Source organism: Doryrhamphus excisus, linkage group LG12, assembly GCF_037039965.1.
Source record: "Doryrhamphus excisus strain RoL-2023G ecotype Guam linkage group LG12, RoL_Dexc_Guam_v1.1, whole genome shotgun sequence".
NCBI classification, from domain to species: Eukaryota; Metazoa; Chordata; class Actinopteri; order Syngnathiformes; family Syngnathidae; genus Doryrhamphus; species Doryrhamphus excisus.
In genome coordinates, this window is record NC_136368.1 from 21,164,508 (window position 1) to 21,182,975 (window position 18,468).

General features: G+C 42.0%; 1 protein-coding gene across 1 annotated transcript; it reads left to right on the forward strand.

Annotated features, from left to right (window-relative positions):
• Positions 1 to 5,143: 5,143 nt before the first annotated feature.
• Positions 5,144 to 17,758, forward strand: gpr156 (G protein-coupled receptor 156). Its single transcript, XM_058082848.2, has 10 exons — positions 5,144 to 5,778; positions 10,793 to 10,947; positions 11,024 to 11,151; positions 11,219 to 11,354; positions 11,432 to 11,542; positions 12,391 to 12,516; positions 12,603 to 12,698; positions 12,912 to 13,148; positions 14,211 to 14,369; positions 15,061 to 17,758. Exons 2-10 carry the CDS (start codon positions 10,828 to 10,830, stop codon positions 16,267 to 16,269), a joined length of 2,322 nt encoding a protein of 773 aa, XP_057938831.2. The 5' UTR covers positions 5,144 to 5,778; positions 10,793 to 10,827; the 3' UTR covers positions 16,270 to 17,758.
• The last annotated feature ends 710 nt before the right edge of the window (positions 17,759 to 18,468 follow it).

The window sequence follows — 18,468 nt, forward strand, 5'->3', positions numbered from 1 at the left end:
ACACCTGTGTATCATCTAGAATTCTGACCCTGAAAGACCTGTTAGTCTGCCCATTAGAAGTCCACCTGCACTCCATGTATCATCCTGAATCAGATGCACCTGTTTGAGGTCGTTAGCTGCATAAAGACACCTGTCCACCCCATACAATCAGTAAGACTTTAACTTGTAACATGGCGAAGACCAAAGAGCTGTCCAAAGACACCAGAGACAAAATTGTACACCTCCACAAGGCTGGAAAGGGCTACGGAGCAATTACCAAGCAGCTTGGTGAAAAAAGGTCCACTGTTGGAGCTATCATTAGAAAATGGAAGAAGCTAAACATGACGGTCAATCTCAATCGGAGTGGAGCCCCATGCAAGATATCACCTCGTGGGGTCTCAATGATTCTAAGAAAGGTGAGGAATCAGCCCAGAACTACACGACAGGACTTGGTCAATGACCTGAAAAGAGCTGGGACCACCGTTTCCAAGGTTACTGTAGGTAATACACTAAGACGTCATGATGTGAAATCATGCATGGCACGAAAGGTTCCCCTGCTTAAACCAGCACATGTCAAGGCCCGTCTTAAGTTTGCATATGACCATTTGGATGATACAGAGGAGTCATGGGAGAAAGTTTTATGGTCAGATGAGACCAAAATAGAACTTTTTGGTCATAATTCCAATAAGCGTGTTTGGAGGAAGAAGAATGAAGAGTACAATCCGAAGAACACCATCCCTACTGTGAAGCATGGGGGTGGTAGCATCATGCTTTGGGGGTGTTTTTCTGCACATGGGACAGGACGAGTGCACTGCATTAAAGAGAGGATGACTGGGGCCGTGTATTGTGAGATTTTGGGGAACAACCTCCTTCCCTCTGTCAGAGCATTGAAGATGGGTCGTGGCTGGGTCTTCCAACACGACAACGACCCGAAGCACACAGCCAGGAAAACCAAGGAGTGGCTCCGTAAGAAGCATATCAAGGTTCTAGCATGGCCCAGCCAGTCTCCAGACCTGAACCCAATCGAAAATCTTTGGAGGGAGCTCAAACTCCGTGTTTCTCAGCGACAGCCCAGAAACCTGACTGATCTAGAGAAGATCTGTGTGGAGGAGTGGGCCAAGATCCCTCCTGCAGTGTGTGCAAACCTGGTGAAAAACTACAGGAAACGTTTGACCTCTGTAATAGCAAACAAAGGCTACTGTACCAAATATTAACATTCATTTTCTCAGGTGTTCAAATACTTATTTGCAGCTGTATCACACAAATAAATTGTTAAAAAATCATGCATTGTGATTTCTGGATTTTTCTTTTTAGTTTATCTCTCTCACAGTGGACATGCACCTACGATGAAAATTTCAGACCCCTCCATGATTTCTAAGTGGGAGAAATAGCAAAATAGCAGGGTGTTCAAATACTTATTTTCTTCACTGTATATGCCTCTGGGATTGGTTGGTGGTCACAGTTTTGGAACATTTTGTGTGTAGTTCTGTGTGTGTGTTTGAGATCAAAACCAGGCCAAATCTCTTCTAATTGAAATCAAAAGGTTCATTTGAGTTGACCTTACTGTAAATTCTTTTGTTGAACCACTTTTATGCTACATACCCTAAATCGTCCAATCAACAAATCCGATTAAGTGGCTGGCAAGTGACCGCTCACAAAGACAGCCGGTCCTTGTTAAATGTTTCAAATCATAAAATGACATTTTAATTTTCATTAAAATTAATTATAAAAAAATAATTCAATAAAAATAATTTTAATTTATTATCAATGACAACACAACTGAACAAATAATTCAGTTTATAAATGAATCATTTTTACATTATTAAACAAACCTACATGGCCTTGGGACTCCAGCAAACCACAATGAGAGCCATTATCCACAAATGCCGAAAACATGGAACAGTGGTGAACCTTCCCAACCAAAATGACCGCCAAGAGCGTAGCGAGAACTCATTCTAGAGGTCACAAAAGGCCCCGCAACAACATCCAAACAACTGCAGGCCTGACTTGCCAAAGTTAAGGTCTTGAGGTCCAAGACCAAAACCAAACAAAAAGAACATTCTCGCTTTTGCCAGAAAATATCTTGATGATACCCAAGATCTTTGGGGAAATACTCTGTGGTCTGAAAAGAGTTGAACTAAAATATGGTGGTGGTAGTGTGACGGACTGTGGCTGTTTTGCTGCTTCTGGACCTGGAAGACTTCACAAAGGGCCGTGTCGGTTTTGGTTGATTGATTTTGTGTTCAGTTATGTTGTCCTTGGCTAATATTTAAATGTGTTTGATGATCTGAAACGTTTACGTGTGACAGACATGCCAAAATAATCATTAATAAATCAACTTATTCAATCCAATGAGTGTAAAAAAGGCCTGCAGGCATTCACGTTATGCGGTATCATCACCAGTTGGAGGCTAGCCAGCAGGATACGTGTACTGTATAACCCCGCAATGCCATGCATTTTAAATGGATTGTTTTTGTGTGTTGAACCAACGCAACCTTTTGTTGAAGGAGTAAATTTGCATATGAAGTATGCTCACTCGCCAAAACACTTTCCCCGCTCCGAGGAGTCTTGGTCTCTTTTCACTGTTGTACACTTTCCTGAGTCTTTGCTGGAGGTTGTTTCTTTTTGTCCCTGTATAGTTGACCCGCCATCGAACCCGCACACCAGCAAACCTACATGTACCGAGTATTTCAACATGAAACAACGTTTGCAAAAGTGTTTTTGCTACATCGTTTCCCTGTTTCTTGCCAATGCGCTTTTTTTCTACCGTATTCCAAAAGTATTATGGAATTGAGCCTCTTGCGGTCAGGCTTCAGAGTACATGAATGAGCATCCATGCAAAAGCCTCCCACGTGACACCAGTGAATTTACACTACACGCTCGGCTGAGCCTTTACACATGACAGCCAGCACGGCCCAGACAATGAACACTTTGGAGGCTGCAGAGTTACTGTGCTAATCCTCCAAATCTGGGCAGCAGGAGGGAACAACGCACTCCAGTGAATACCATGATTCAATTTATTGGGGAATACAGTAACGGTAATACTGCAGACTTTACCAAAATAAACTCATATTGAAGGATTGAAGATTGTTTTTTTATGGACAAAAAGTCAATCCAAAAAATTCCAACTCTTATTGGAAAAAAAATGTTCCATTACAAAGTCATACTTTTCAGACATTTTATTAAAAAATAAAATGACAATATTGCAAAGAAAAAGTGTCTTTGGCAGTCAGAATATATTTTTTTAAATAAGAAAAACATCACAAACATTCAAGAAAACTGTGGTAAATTTAGGAGAAAAAATGTTACAACTTTTTTTCTTATAAGTTTACAAGAAAAAAAGTCATAAATGTACAAGAAAGAAGTCGTAAATTATGAGAAAAAAGGACGAAAAAAGTTGTAAATTTACAAGAAAAAAATTTCCAACTTTTTTGTCCCGTAAATTTCTGAGAAAAAACTAAGATATTTACGAGGACAAAGTCGGAAATTTACAAGAAAAAAAATTACTTTTTAAACTTTTTTTTCTTGTAACTTTACAGGAAAAAAGTCATAAATGGAGGGAGGAAGAGTACAAGAAAAGAGTTTATAACAAGAAAAAAGTTGTAAAATTATGAGAAAAAAGTCATAAATTTCCTAGAAAGAAGTTTTTAGTTATTTTTTTTCTCCGAAATTTACAACTTTTTCTTGTAAAAAAAAAAAACAATATATTTACGAGAACAAACAAAAAAATTACAACTTTTTTTTCTTGTAAATTTACAAGAAAAAAAGTCATAAATGTAGGGAGGAAAATTACAAGAAAAAAATCATAAATTTACAAGAAAGAAATCGTAAAATTATGTGAAAAAAGTCATAAATTTAAGAGGAAAAAATTCAAGAATTTACAACTTTATAATTACAACTTTTTTTCTTGTAAATTTACAAGAAAAAAAAGTTTACATTGTTTTGTCGTAAATTCATGAGAAAAAAGTTGCTAATTTACAAGCAAACCTTTTGTATTATTAATGTTTATATATGAATTATTAATATTACCTTTGCCCAAGGCCAGAGGACACATAGGCCCCCCCTTTTCATAGCTGTCTCAGGCAATGCCGGTTGTGACTGTGCCTGTTTGTTATCGTAAATTCACGGCTTCATTCTTTCTTTTTCTAATACGTGAACCCCGCCCCATCCAATCCAAAAGCATTTAGTTTTAAAGTAAGGTGACAGAGGGACTTGAACCCTTTCCCTGATCCCAGCGTGTGCTTCATGCTGCTAATCCAAGTCCATAGCAACCTGACAGGCGCGCCCAAACTAGGATTTGCCACATGGAAGTATGTTGGAAAGAAAGCCTTTTGGGGCTGAATTGAAGTCAATCGTGTGCCCACATGTTGACGCACGGCTGGCAGGCTGGCAGGAAGCAGCGGAGGTGCCGCCTGCCAGGAATAATACAGCTGTCCGTTTTATTGTCAAGGTTTTTACCTGGTTAGAAAGCTACAGCATCGGAACATGTCCTCCTCTTTGAATCAAATATTCAAACCCTTGGTAACGTGAGCGTGGTAATTGGACGAGCGGCGACAGCAGGGCCCCTGCCGGGGCTTCTTGAACCTGATCCTGAAGGCAACGTGATAGCTGCTGCCACACGCGCTCAGTGGAACGTTACAAGACGCTCCTTTTGTTCCTCCGTGGGGCACCAACGTCCTGTCATCAGATCCCATGGAGCTCCTCAAACCTTGGTCTCCTCTTGTAGTTTTGGTAATGGTAATGCTAATGCTAATGGTAATGGTTTAATTTCATTTGAACATGCATCAGATTCCAATTGAGTGCATCCCATAATCAGTTCCCAGTTCCACATGTCCAAAAGGAGTAGGAAGAAGCAAAGCTTATTAAATCCTACCCCTCCATCTGGTACTTTTACAATCACTAACTGTTACATTTGTTCACTTCCTGCTTTCATAATATAGTTTAAGGTTGTTTTTTTTTTTTAATTTTGAATCAGAAAGGGGGCAAACCTTTTTTCACCCCCCCCCCCCCCCCCCCGTACAGCTACAGTATATGATCAAACCTACATATATGACATAATAGTAAAAATGACAATAAAAATACTACAAATCACACAAGAATAACATGAGAATTTTTCCATAAAATGTTGGGAGTGTGTGTAGTAGTAGTAGTAGTAGTAGTAGTATTCTTTTCAGCTCCAAAATGGAGTAAGAATTGAAAAGTGTATTCCAAGTGTAGTGTATGTTTTCCGGCCAGGAGACACGGTGGGTGTCGCACCCTCATCAGGAATGATGTGTGTGTGTGTGTGTGTGTGTGTGTGTGCGTGCACGTCGGCTTGTATTGTAAATCTCAGTGGCATCTTAATAACACCTTGATACCTCTCAAACAAGTTTTCAAATATGTCTGTGTGTGTGTGTGTGTGTGTGTGTGTGTGTGTGTGTGTGTACCTTTCCATTGAAACAACTTTATTTATTTTCACTGTCCACTTCCAAATGTGGCACCCCGTCCCTTGAGGACCCTGTCACCACTCTCATGTAGCATATGGGACATCACTCTCTCCACCCTGTTGGCTGGGAATGTGTGTGTGTGTGTGTGTGTGTGTGTGAGCGTCACACACCCTTCCTGTGACACACACACACACACACACACACACCTCCCTGCTCACTAATGAAAAGTGTTTCTGTGGTGAGCTTCTCCTGATAGGAGCCGGCGTGTGGTTCTTCTTATGGAAAAGTGTGAGGAGCCGACGTTGGAGCTGACGTTCCAGATGACAAGTCCTCATCTGCTCAAGATGGAAGCAGACGTGGGGATCATCCTGAGGTATTTATTCCTATACTCCCACTTCCTGGTTGTAGTCGCTCTTCACCCGCTCTTGGATGGCTCGATAGAAGAAGACGCTAACCAAACTACACCAGAATAGGACAGCCAAGGTCCTTTAGATGTCTTCTCCATGAAATGTAGGAATTCATTCCTTCCACGGTCGTCGTCAGGACTTTATTATTAACCATAGAGCCCATATTTCACATTTTAATCATCCAAATTGTGTGGACGCAAACGCAAACTTTCATATAAAGCAACTCGTAGATATGCTAGGAAGTTAGTATATATTTACGTATAAGTAAGTACGTATATTTCCAGGATTTTAGGTGTGAACTTTGTTCTTGTTTACTGTTTTTTGTTAGGATTTGAAAAATTTGTTTTTTTTAATATTTCAACTTTCTTCTTAAATAATAATAATAATATAATAAAGCAACACGTAGATATGCTAAGAAGTTATACATATATATATATATTTCCAGGATTTTAGGTATGAACTTCCGTCTTTGTTCTTGTTTATTGTTTTTTGCTAGAATTTGAATTTTTTTTCTTTTTAATATTTCAACTTTCTTCTTAAATAATAATAATAAAATAAAGCAACACATAGATATGCTAGGAAGTTATAGTTATAGTTTTAGGTATGAACTTCCATCTTTGTTCTTGTTTACTGTTTTTTGCTAGGATTTGATTTTTTTTATATATTTCAACTTTCTTCTTAAATAATAATATAATAAATAATAATAATAAAAATTATAATTTTCTTCTCAGGCCTTATTCCCATAATAATAATAAATAAATATCATTTTATGCACGTTTTGACGAATAAATAAATAACCCCAAAATCATGAACACATTTAAAAAAAAACGCTGAAAGAAACGACTACTGCTACGTTGGAAGCTGAGGCGTAGCAAAGCGCAAGTTAGCATGTGTGATGATATTGTATTTGTGACGTTTATCCAAAAGGAGACTGAGGGCAGTGATAGAAAAGTCAAGTGGAGACTGATTAACGCTAATGTTAGCGTGTGTTCAATAATAATAATAATAATACATTTTATTTGTATATTTCCGAGTACTCAAAGACGTTTTACAGTAGAGAAAAAGAAATAAAAACAGAGTAAAAGATGCATTCAAGTACAACATCCATACATTCATTCAGAGCTAAAACAATGCTAAAAGTGGGGAGGGGCGGGGCGCGGCAGTCAGGTATAAAAAGTTAAACATTAAAAAGGGATTATTGTTGTCACTTTTCCGAAATGGTCCCCCGGCTATCCCCAACGGAGACGAGTCAAAAGCAGGAAAAAAGAGGCGCATGTGGCGGCTAACGTGCTACACTGCAGCGCCTTCATCACATTAAAGTGCCCCCCCCCCCCCCCCCAATTCAGGCTACTGCTGCAAAATGCCCCATGCGCCTTGAGATTACGGCCAGTAATTGCATTCTAACTCGGCTTAAAGTATAAACTCATAGCGGGGCCGCCGGCCGACGAGGAATGCGTCATTTATTGGCCTCTGAAACCGGATTTACACCAGGCCGGGAGCCACGGTTAATCTTCATCCCAAAAGTGGGACAATTCCAATACGGGAGTATTCTTGGGATGGAAAAGTTATTGAGTTCTTTATTCCCAGCTAAGAGTCCTAACATGCCCGTAAACCCCAACATTGTTCTCGCCCACCTTCCCTGACCTCTACGGGGGGGGGGGGTGAGTCTTTTTTGTTGTTCTTTTTACTCCGCAGCCAGAAGACTTTTTTTTAAAACGAGAGGAAATGCCTCCTTCTAGCGGGGTTTCCTGCAGGAAGCTTGCAGAAGTCCCATCTACACTGGGAAAAGTGACGAAAAGGACATGAACAGGAACCCCAGACGTTTCCATGATGGCTTCATTGTTCTTTCCACACCGTAAATATTTTAGAAGTAGGTCACGCTTGCCTTCATTTTGTAACGGAGATGCAAAACAATCAATATTTCTCATATAAATAAGAGTCCTCCCATCCACCTTAACACTAATACATTCATTCATTCATTCATTCATTCATTCATTCATTTTCTACCGCTTATCCTCACCAGGGTCGCGGGGGTGCTGGAGCCTATCCCAGCTGTCTTGGGGCGAGAGGCGGGGTCCACCCTGGACTCTGATACTCATACCCTATTTTTGTAGTTACAACCTAAATTAAGTTGTTTTACCTTTATTAGAGCTCTCTAGATAAGAAATAACACCCCTATATTCAACTTTACACTTGTGTCATCCAATATAGTAGATGAACGGAGAATAAAGAAGTCATTTAAGACATTCATTCATTCATTCATTCATTCATTCATTTTCTATCAGTCTGGAAAAGCTTTGGGACTCTAGCAAACCACAGTGGGAGTCATAATCCAAAATGATAAAAACATGGAACAGTCCCAGGAGTGGCCGGCCAACCAAAAGGACCCCAAAAGGTCACAAAAGACCCCACAACAACATCCAATAGCCTCAGTTAAGGTCAGGGTTCAGGGTTCAAAAACGGCCTGCATGGCAGAGTTCCAAGACCAAAACCACTACCGCACAAAAAGAACATTAAGGCCCGTCTTCTATGGAACGCTACTTTGTGGGTAATACGAGTGTAAAGGTGACTGTAGGGGTGTTATGTCAAGTCTACGGGGCTCTAATAATGCTAAACAACGTATTTAGCAGGTTGTAAAGAGTTCTTTTTTATACAAATATTCAATTTATAAGTGAGGAATGCTACTTTGTGGGTAATACGAGTGTAAAGGTGACTGTAGGGGTGTTATGTCAAGTCTACGGGGCTCTAATAATGCTAAACAACGTATTTAGCAGGTTGTAAAGAGTTATTTTTTATACAAATATTCAATTTATAAGTGAGGAATGCTACTTTGTGGGTAATACGAGTGTAAAGGTGACTGTAGGGGTGTTATGTCAAGTCTACGGGGCTCTAATAATGCTAAACAACGTATTTAGCAGGTTGTAAAGAGTTATTTTTTATACAAATATTCAATTTATAAGTGAGGAATGCTACTTTGTGGGTAATACGAGTGTAAAGGTGACTGTAGGGGTGTTATGTCAAGTCTACGGGGCTCTAATAATGCTAAACAACGTATTTAGCAGGTTGTAAAGAGTTATTTTTTATACAAATATTCAATTTATAAGTGAGGAATGCTACTTTGTGGGTAATACGAGTGTAAAGGTGACTGTAGGGGTGTTATGTCAAGTCTACGGGGCTCTAATAATGCTAAACAACGTATTTAGCAGGTTGTAAAGAGTTATTTTTTATACAAATATTCAATTTATAAGTGAGGAATGCTACTTTGTGGGTAATACGAGTGTAAAGGTGACTGTAGGGGTGTTATGTCAAGTCTACGGGGCTCTAATAATGCTAAACAACGTATTTAGCAGGTTGTAAAGAGTTTTTTAAATGCAAATATTCAATTTATTTAAGCAGCCATTACGAGGTTGGCTGCAAAAAAGCGCTGCAAAAAGATGAAATGCAATAAGAAGCATAGATGGAATAAACGGCGTTCCCTCGTCATTTCCACAGCGTCCAGACATCGGATGCCTCACATGGCGTTGCTCATGCCGAAGTTGGATTCAACCTGATGTAGCTGAGTCATTGTCTGCATTGTAGCAGTCACAGCTCATCTTCCTTCCAAGCACATGAACGCATCATGGACATGTCGCTGCAGAGTCGGGCAAGACTCCTGCAAACGCCTGCGGCCACAGGTGCCACCCGGCGTAGCTTTCCCTCGTTTGCGGCCTTCGTTTCAATATTATTACTGCTTGGAGTTGCGGTTGATACACCAGGGGTGCACAAAGCTTTTCCAGCCTGGGGCTACGTTAAAAAAAAGGACTTTTATATTTTTCATTCATTTCATTTAGTTTCTTTTTGCTTTGGTTTAAATATTACTCGTAAACTTTCAATAATTATTATTTATTCTAAATGATTTGGCCAAATTACTGTTTACACTGTACATTCTATCTATCTATCTATCTATCTATCTATCTATCTATCTATCTATCTATCTATCTATCTATCTATCTATCTATCTATCTATCTATCTATCTATCTATCTATCTATCTATCTATCTATCTATCTATCTATCTATCTATCTATCTATCTATCTATCTATCTGTAAGGCTAAAAATAAGCAATTAGCTAAAAATGTTTATTAAACATTATTTAAAAAAAACAAAATAAACCTTAAACTATATTATGAAAGCAGGAAGTGAACAAATGTAACAGTTAGTGATTGTAAAAGTACCAGATGGAGGGGTAGGATTTAATAAGCTTTGCTTCTTCCTACTCCTTTTGGACATGTGGAACTGGGAACTGATTTGTGTTCTTCTATTTCTACATGATGCCGCGGGCCAATAATAAACGCCAAATGTCTCTTAGGCCGCATGTTGAACACCCCTTTATGTGAGTGACCCTGCTCTGGATAATCCATTTTATCGGCCAATATCGATACCGTACTTTTTCACTGATATTTATAGGTTATCACATGGTTTGTCTGGTATCAGACCTTCGGTCTCGGGCTGATACTGGCACGCGGGGTCACGATACCGGGCCTGATACCAGACAAACCATGTGATGATATTATTATCACATACTATTTATCAACAGTCTTATCTTATCAATATGTCTTACAGTTAAAGTTCTATTAATCACGTTTTGTTGTGGGCTGCACGGTGGTCGAGTGGTTAGCGCGACAAATATCAGGCATTCAGAATATACACTTAAAGACGTTACAATGAGATGTATACACTGGCCACTAGATGCCAGTAATGCTACTGTATTGTCCGCTGGGATACACAAGCACCAGACTTGATCTTCAGTTGTAGCCCAAGCCAAGCTAAAACTCAACTCTGAAGCCCTTACATCACTTCCTGTCCATATAGGGGTTGACTATAGGGGTGTTATTCCATGCTTATAGGGCTCTAATCATGAAAAAACGTATTTAAAAGGTCATAAATGTTTTTTTAATATTCCGCTCTGCTTTCCATCCCGATCCCGTCCATCTGAACTAGGGTGTGTGCCTGAAAGTGGACTGACCAGGCCAACCATGATGGAGCCTGAGTGGAACTGCAGCTTCCACTGTGAGTCGGCGCACTGCCTCATCCACTCGGGCCTCAGCAGGCAGGAGAGCGTGGACGTGATGGACAGACTGTGCGTTCTCAGTCAGGTAATCCCGCCCACTTACGTACTCACGATGCGGCACTTGGACGTGTTTGCCATATTTGCGTCACCCATCTTCTCAGATGACCGTGGATCCGCCGAGGCGATCCCTCTCGCCCGTGCTGAGCGCCGTGGTGTGGACGCTGCTCTCCTGCGGCATCCTGCTGGCGTTCTGCTTCCTGCTCTTCACCCTGCGCTTCAAGAACAACAGGTATCTTGCACAGGGCGGCTCCGTGGGTAGCAACATGCGGCACATGTGCTGATTTGTCCGCCTTTAGGATCGTGAAGATGTCCAGCCCCAACCTCAACGTCCTGAGTCTGTTCGGAAGCGTCCTGACCTACAGCAGCGGTTTCCTGTTCGCCGTGGACGGGCGACCTCACCCGCAGATGGAAGCGTCAACAGCGGTCCTACACGTACCATCTGCCTGCGTCTGCATTTTATGGGTGGATTTACCGTTGTTTGATTGGCATGTGACTTTCTATTCCCGCAGGCTCGGGTTTGGACCCTGTGTCTCGGCAGCACCATGGTCTTTGGGCCTATTTTGGGGAAGACCTGGAGGCTCTACAGGGTGTTCACCCAGAGGGTTCCTGACAAGAGAGTGGTAGGCACAATTGGACTTTTATTTGGATCACATGCACCTAAATTGATATTTCTTTTTTTTTTTAAATGTCCATGAAGTTATGACTTTTTTGGTTTGAAACAGAAAAAGTTTTGTTGAGCAACCTTTATTGGGCGTATACATTCTTCATCCACGTCATTTTAAGCCACTTGTTGCTAGGCAGACTTTATAGTGTCTCCATTGTAACGTGGTACAAGGACAGGGAGATCTGTCATGTTTTCTAAAAACTATTTCATTTGAACATGCATCAGATTCCAATTGAGTGCATCCCATAATCAGTTCCCAGTTCCACATGTCCAAAAGGAGTAGGAAGAAGCAAAGCTTATTAAATCCTACCCCTCCATCTGGTACTTTTACAATCACTAACTCTTACATTTGTTCACTTCCTGCTTTCCTAATATAGTTATACATTTTTTTATTTTAATTTTTTTTATAATTTTTTAAAATATTTTTAAATTTTGTTTTATTTTTTGAAATATTTTGTAATTTTTTTGGAATATTTTTTATTTGTATTTTTTATTATTTTTTGTCACGTACTGAAGTACAAGGTTCCAGAGCATGAAGGCAGCGATGGAGGTCTCATCCAGGTTTTGATGTCAGTTAAGCAGTTGGTGAGGGCGGAGTAGATGTTGGAGTTGATGGAGGTGGTGGAGATGTAAAGCTGAACATCATCGGCGTAGCTGTGGAAATTGAGGCCATGAGGACGGATGATATTCCCAAGTGGGAGGATGTCGAGGATGTTAAATGTGTTAAATGGACAAAAACACCCAGGAATATTTCTTCTCCTGTAACCGGTGCCGTATTTTCCCCTGATGGTCTTCCTGTGGTAGATCATCCGTGACATTCAGCTGATGGCCATGGTTGCCCTTCTGATCCTGGTGGACCTGCTGGTTCTTACTGCCTGGAACCTCACTGATCCCATCCTCTGCTCTCGATCACTGGGCGCCGTGGTTAAGGTACGTCTAAGAACAGCAAAAGTTCCACTTCCTGATTTTATTCATAGGATTAGGAGTGGAATACCTGGTTGTTTTTCCTGTTGTAGATGGTGGAGAAAGACATCTTCTACTCTTTGTCTCAGCTTGAGTCCTGTTCGTCTGCGTACTCGCATCTGTGGGTTACCATCATAGCTGTTAAAAAGGTACGTCGTCTCCTCGAGTGACACCAGCTATTGCGACACAAGATCGACCGTGACCTTGTGACCTTCTGATGTACTCAAAAGAGTATAGAATATAAATCTACAAGAGTACAAGTACAAAGCAGCGTTTGAAGACACGGCAAAGCCCCAAAACCAAAATGTCACATGACCAACCACATGCTCCATCACCTCCTCTTGGCCCCCCTATCTCCTCAGGGTTGTCTCCTTCTCTACGGGACATATCTAGCCGGCCTGACCAGCAACGTCAGCCACCCGCCAGTCAACCAGTCTCCCACCATCCTGACGGCCGTGACTTTGGTGACGCTATGTTCCACCGTGGTGGTCCCCGTGTCCATCTTCATGCAGGCTTGGCCCAACTTGGTCTACAGCACCGTGGCTGGAGCCATCTTCATCTGCACGCTGGCGACTAACTGCATGCTGTTTGTACCTCAGGTAGGAAAAGTACTTTATTAGGCAGCCATTGAAGTACCATGCATGAAAGTATTCATTCAAAAAGGAAAATGTGAAATATTACTGATTACTTCTTGTTTGAAGCCTACCTAGTACTGGTACTGTAGCCTACTACTGAAGGGGAGGTGCAATACCGACACCTACTGGTCTGGAGTGGAACATCATTCACCACAACTTCATTCATTCATTCATTTTCTACCGCTTATCCTCACGAAGGGTCACAGGGGGTGCTGGAGCCTATCCCAGCTGTCTCTGGGGCGAGAGGCGGGGTACACCCTGGACTGGTGGCCAGCCAATCACAGGGCACATATAGACAAACAACCATTCACACTCACATTCATACCTATGAATACCTATGAATGGTAATGGTAATGGTAATTTTTTTTATTTTAATATTTTATTTTATTTTTCATTTTTTATTTTTTATTTTTTATTTTTTATTTTTTATTTTTTGCATTGTACAATATTTAGAATAAATGTTTAGAATAAATGAATAAAATAAATGTATGTAGCTGCAACGATATGAGGAAAGAATCTCCAAAGTATCTCTGAAGGCTTTCTTAGTCAGTAAACATACGGTTGGGTGGAATTTCCTGCTGGGCATTTCTGGCCGTCACCCCTCCTCCGGGACCCACGGGTCAACTGCAGGGTGATCAGCCAGGAACCAACATTCCTCAACTTAGTCCTGGAACGTCTCCTGGTGGCCATCTTGATCTTAGAGCAGTCTTCCTCCATCCTCGCCACCTCCAGCACAGGTTAGGAGACGCTGGCACATGCAGACATGTCAGTTGGTCACATGACTTCCACCTGACATGGCGTGGAGGCTGACTCACGCTGCAAAGGTTTATGAGTCAAAAGTATGCGGGTTCTTGCTAACAGGTTTACAAGCCACTTAGTGTCTCCTGGTGGGTTTATGCTAGGATGAAGGAATGCAATACTTCCTTCATGAGATGATCCACTCGGAACACGCCTGGTCACACAGATCCCACACGAGTAAACATGTTGTATTCCTACGTGTACTACATGTTTCATTTGTACTCGCAGCTGACCGAGTGGCGAAACTTTGAAGAGGACCACAGCAACCCGGGTCAGATGGCCAAGTACTTCAGCAGTCCCAGTAAGAGCCAGGCGTCGGTCTACAGCCAGGACCACATCTACTTCCTGTTGGGGGAGAACAACTCCATGAAAAAACTGCTCAACGAGGTACCCTAATAACCACATGAGTTGTGTTCCATGTCGGCCCAATAAGGGCGGCTTCCTTTTCTCCGGGTACTCCGCTTTCCTCCCCCATTCCAAAAACATGCTAGGTTAATTAGCCACTCCAAATTGTCCATAGGTATGAATGTGAGTGTGAATGGTTGTTTGTCTATATGTGCCCTGGGATTGGCTGGCCACCAGTCCAGGGTGGGCCCCGCCTCTCGCCCCAAGACAGCTGGGATAGGCTCCAGCACCCCCGCGACCCTCGTGAGGAAAAGCGGTAGAAAACGAATGAATGAATGAATGAATGAAAACGATTTCAGGTTAGAATGATCTCACAAACGGGCGCAATGACCCCGAATAAAAACACGGGCTACTGTTGCGGCCGTAACCCAGGTCAAGCTGAAACTCAACTCTGAACCTCCGACATCACTCCCTGTCCCTCCTTCACTCACTATATTGGGTGATAGGAGTGTAAAGGTGACTATAGGGGTGTTATTTTATGTTAAGAGGGCTCTAATAATGATTGTCCATAGGTATGAATGTGAGTGTGAATGGTTGTTTGTCTATATGTGCCCTGGGATCGGCTCTCGCCTTTCGCCCCAAGACAGCTGGGATAGGCTCCAGCACCCTGGTGACCCTGGTGAGGGTAAGCGGTAGAAAATGAATGAATGAAATTTGTGTTTCCATTTTGCAGAAGAATGCAGTGATTGACAGCTTGCAGGAGCAGGTAACCAACGCCAAAGATAAGCTTCTACATCTGGTGTCAGCCAGCCAGCTGTCGGAGAAGCAGGAGGACGTGGACTCCGCCAACCTCCACTCCTCCTCCACTCAGACTACGGAACCTCAGTCCCGTAACTTTGCGACTTCTCTACCTCCGAGAGATCTCAATTCCAGACTCTCGCCGCCGCCGCCGCCGCCGCCGCCGCCGCCGCCGCCGCCTGTTTTACCTCGTTTCATGGCTGCTGATGGTCCAGGCTCTTCTGAGATTGCACCTTCACCAGACTCCATGACTCCCAGTGCCGCCGTCTCAACTCCCCCAGATGCGTCGGATCCAGATCCATGTAAGACCGCTGCAGAAGATGCAGTTCTCCGGTCGCCAGGCTTACTCAGGACAGCAGAGGAGACGGCTCACTTTGTCACTTCTGTTCAATCCCGTGGACTGTTGAACCCTTCTGAGTTTGAAACCTTCAGCAACTGTCCAAGCTCCCCCTCGGGACCAAACGCCAGACCTAATGGTTTTGTTAGTAGCGAGAAGTTGCAAGAGATCCTCCAAGAACTGAGTGTGGACACGGTCTTGGCCAGGAGGCCTTCTCATGTTAAATTCACAGAGGACTCCTCGCTCTCCCCCATCTCCCTACGGACACCCCGCTCCCCGAACCCTCCTTTGGTCTTCCGCTACCCCAGCATCTCCCCCTACGCCATGAGGAAACGCAGACCACCCTTCCATTCTCACAGACCAGGTGTGGCTCCACCTTGTTTCTACAGCGACGCTGCCGACTGCAGGCGGGTGAAGGACAGCTGCGGGGTCCGGAAGCAGACCAAGCGCCCTGAAGGGGTCCCGCTAAATGGGGGCGTCACAACGGACGGTACGCTCCTCCAGGTTCCCCCCCAGATGCAGGAGCAGGGTGAAGAAGGCGTGGCTTCAGAACATGCCTGTGGTGTGGACGTGGGCGGCGACGGACACGAGGCGGACCCTTGCCGGTACTGGGAGTCGGACTCCAGCAGCTCGACGGACTACGGTTTCTACCATCGACCCTACTGCGACTCCTGCTTGCAGCGGGGCTCGCTCCTGACCTCGGACTCGTCCTCGGACTCTTCGGACAGCGAGTATGAAGGCTACGGACTTTATCGTTCGCCACATCCTGTCGTGTTCAAGGAAGACCTCAAACCAACGCTTGTCTAAATACAAACTAAAAAACTGAAAATACAAACTATTGCGAGATAGCGTACATACACGTATATATGGAAATCTGTGTTTATTTTACACATTAAACTTAACCGCTGCGGACCTCCACGTCATGAGACACTTTATTAGGTACACTTGTGTCATCGAGTGATGAGCTGTAGCCATAAACAGAGATAATAATGCATTATTATTACCATACAGCTCTTATGTCGTACTTTATATTCATGATATGGCAGGTGGGTGTATTTTGCACATTTACATCATGGTTTTTTTTTATTGACCGATTTTATTGACCAGTTACACCATATACACCAGTTAGCGTGGACGACCGAGCATCCAGCATCGTCTGACTGGATGATGAAAACTTTGATATTTATTATGTTATTTATTTGGCCGTGTTTTACTTTTTACATGTTGCTGTGCTTCAGTGAAAATGTTGTTTTAATAACGAGAGTGTTTCTATGTGTCAGTGCTTCAAGCCCATAATGTCAAATTGTTTTGTCCTTCCTGCATGTTGGCCCCCGCTGGCCCTCAAACCCTCGTCTCTTCTTACGTAACGTTGATTTTTTTTTCTAACTGATTGCATGAAGAAGTAAACACAAAGTACAGACGCTTAATTCACGCCACTGACTGACTGGAGGGCAGAAACCAGACAGAATTTTGATGAATTTTAATTTCTTTTTGATTAGAACTTAATCAGACACTAATTGCTCTGACAGTGAGGGCTCTTAAGAAATACAATACGGAACACAGACATCATTTCCACACTAATTTCCCTTTTCAACACAGCACTTTCAGCTTATTTTGTTATCTTTTCCTTGTATTATTTTTGCTCTGCTGCCTTATTTCTGGGACACTCTTCATTCAGCATATTGAAGCACTGAAGGGCAGACTGGGAGGAGGAATTCTCTTTGTAGAGTACAACACAAGGCCATACAAACCACACAAAGACTCTGCCAGCTTTAGTGTGTTTGTGTGTGTGTGTGTGTGTGTGTGTGGGAGGGAACGTCTTCCCGACGAACTAAGATTAGGCTGTTACACTCCGATATGACCGACACCGGGGCGCTTATTGAGAAAGAATCACCAAATAGAAACACATTTGCAGCTCTTATTAACACACCCCAGTCACAAATGACCTTTTAAAAACTTTTTTTTTACATTAATAGAGCCCTCTAGACATGGAATAACATCCCTATAATCAATTTCACTCATATAACCCAAAATAGTAGACATCATAGGATTAAATAAGCCATTGAAGACATAAATAAGACTCATGCAGACTCGGTGTGTGTTGCTGTAAATGTGTTCCCCGGGGAAGTAGCGTGAGTGGACAGGAAGTGACATTGAGTGTTCAGAGTTGAGTTTCAGGGTTATATTTCATCTTGCTGTGGATTGCTGCTGCAACAGCAACTCACATTTATTTTTTTAGGGATTATTGTGACTGTTGTGAGGTCATTCAAACCTGCAATAAAAGCCTGTTGTTTCTGCGGTCAAATGTCTGATGCCTGCACGCCTGACCCAACATTACAGTATTGATATTTCAAGAAAAATAGATGCATATCAGCTCTATAGTGTAGTTTAGAAACTGATGAAATCATCACATTTATTCACATAATATTCTGACTATATTCTCATAATATTATAACTTTTTTCCCTTATCTAATTTTCCAAAAATTGCAACTTTATTGTTTTTGTTTACATTTTTTTTCTTTCCTAGTTCAATTTTTTGCTACTAAAATTATTTGACCTTGTTACAAACAAATGACATTCTCGTACAATTCAAATTCTCATAAAATTGCGCCTTTTTCCTTCTTTCTCTTAATATTTTGACTTCTGACTTTCTGCTGTTTCTTATTTGAATTTTTCAACAGTTTCAATTTTTCAAAGTTTCTTCTTGTGATCATGACTTTATTCATATATTTTTTTTACTTTAATCTTGCCAGAAACTTTTTCCACAACAAATGGCCCCCCTGCCACATTTTGGACACCCCTGAATTAAATACACATACATGTGCTATATGCCATTGTAATGCAGACGTACCAATTCCTCATCGACCAAGTTTTAAATACATTTATATTTTAATATTTCAATAGAGACACAGACAACAGCTTGCACTTACAGACAAAATATTGCAAACGAGTCAAAAAGCTCTAACCATGCATACACACGTGGAACACTTTTGAAAATAAGAATTA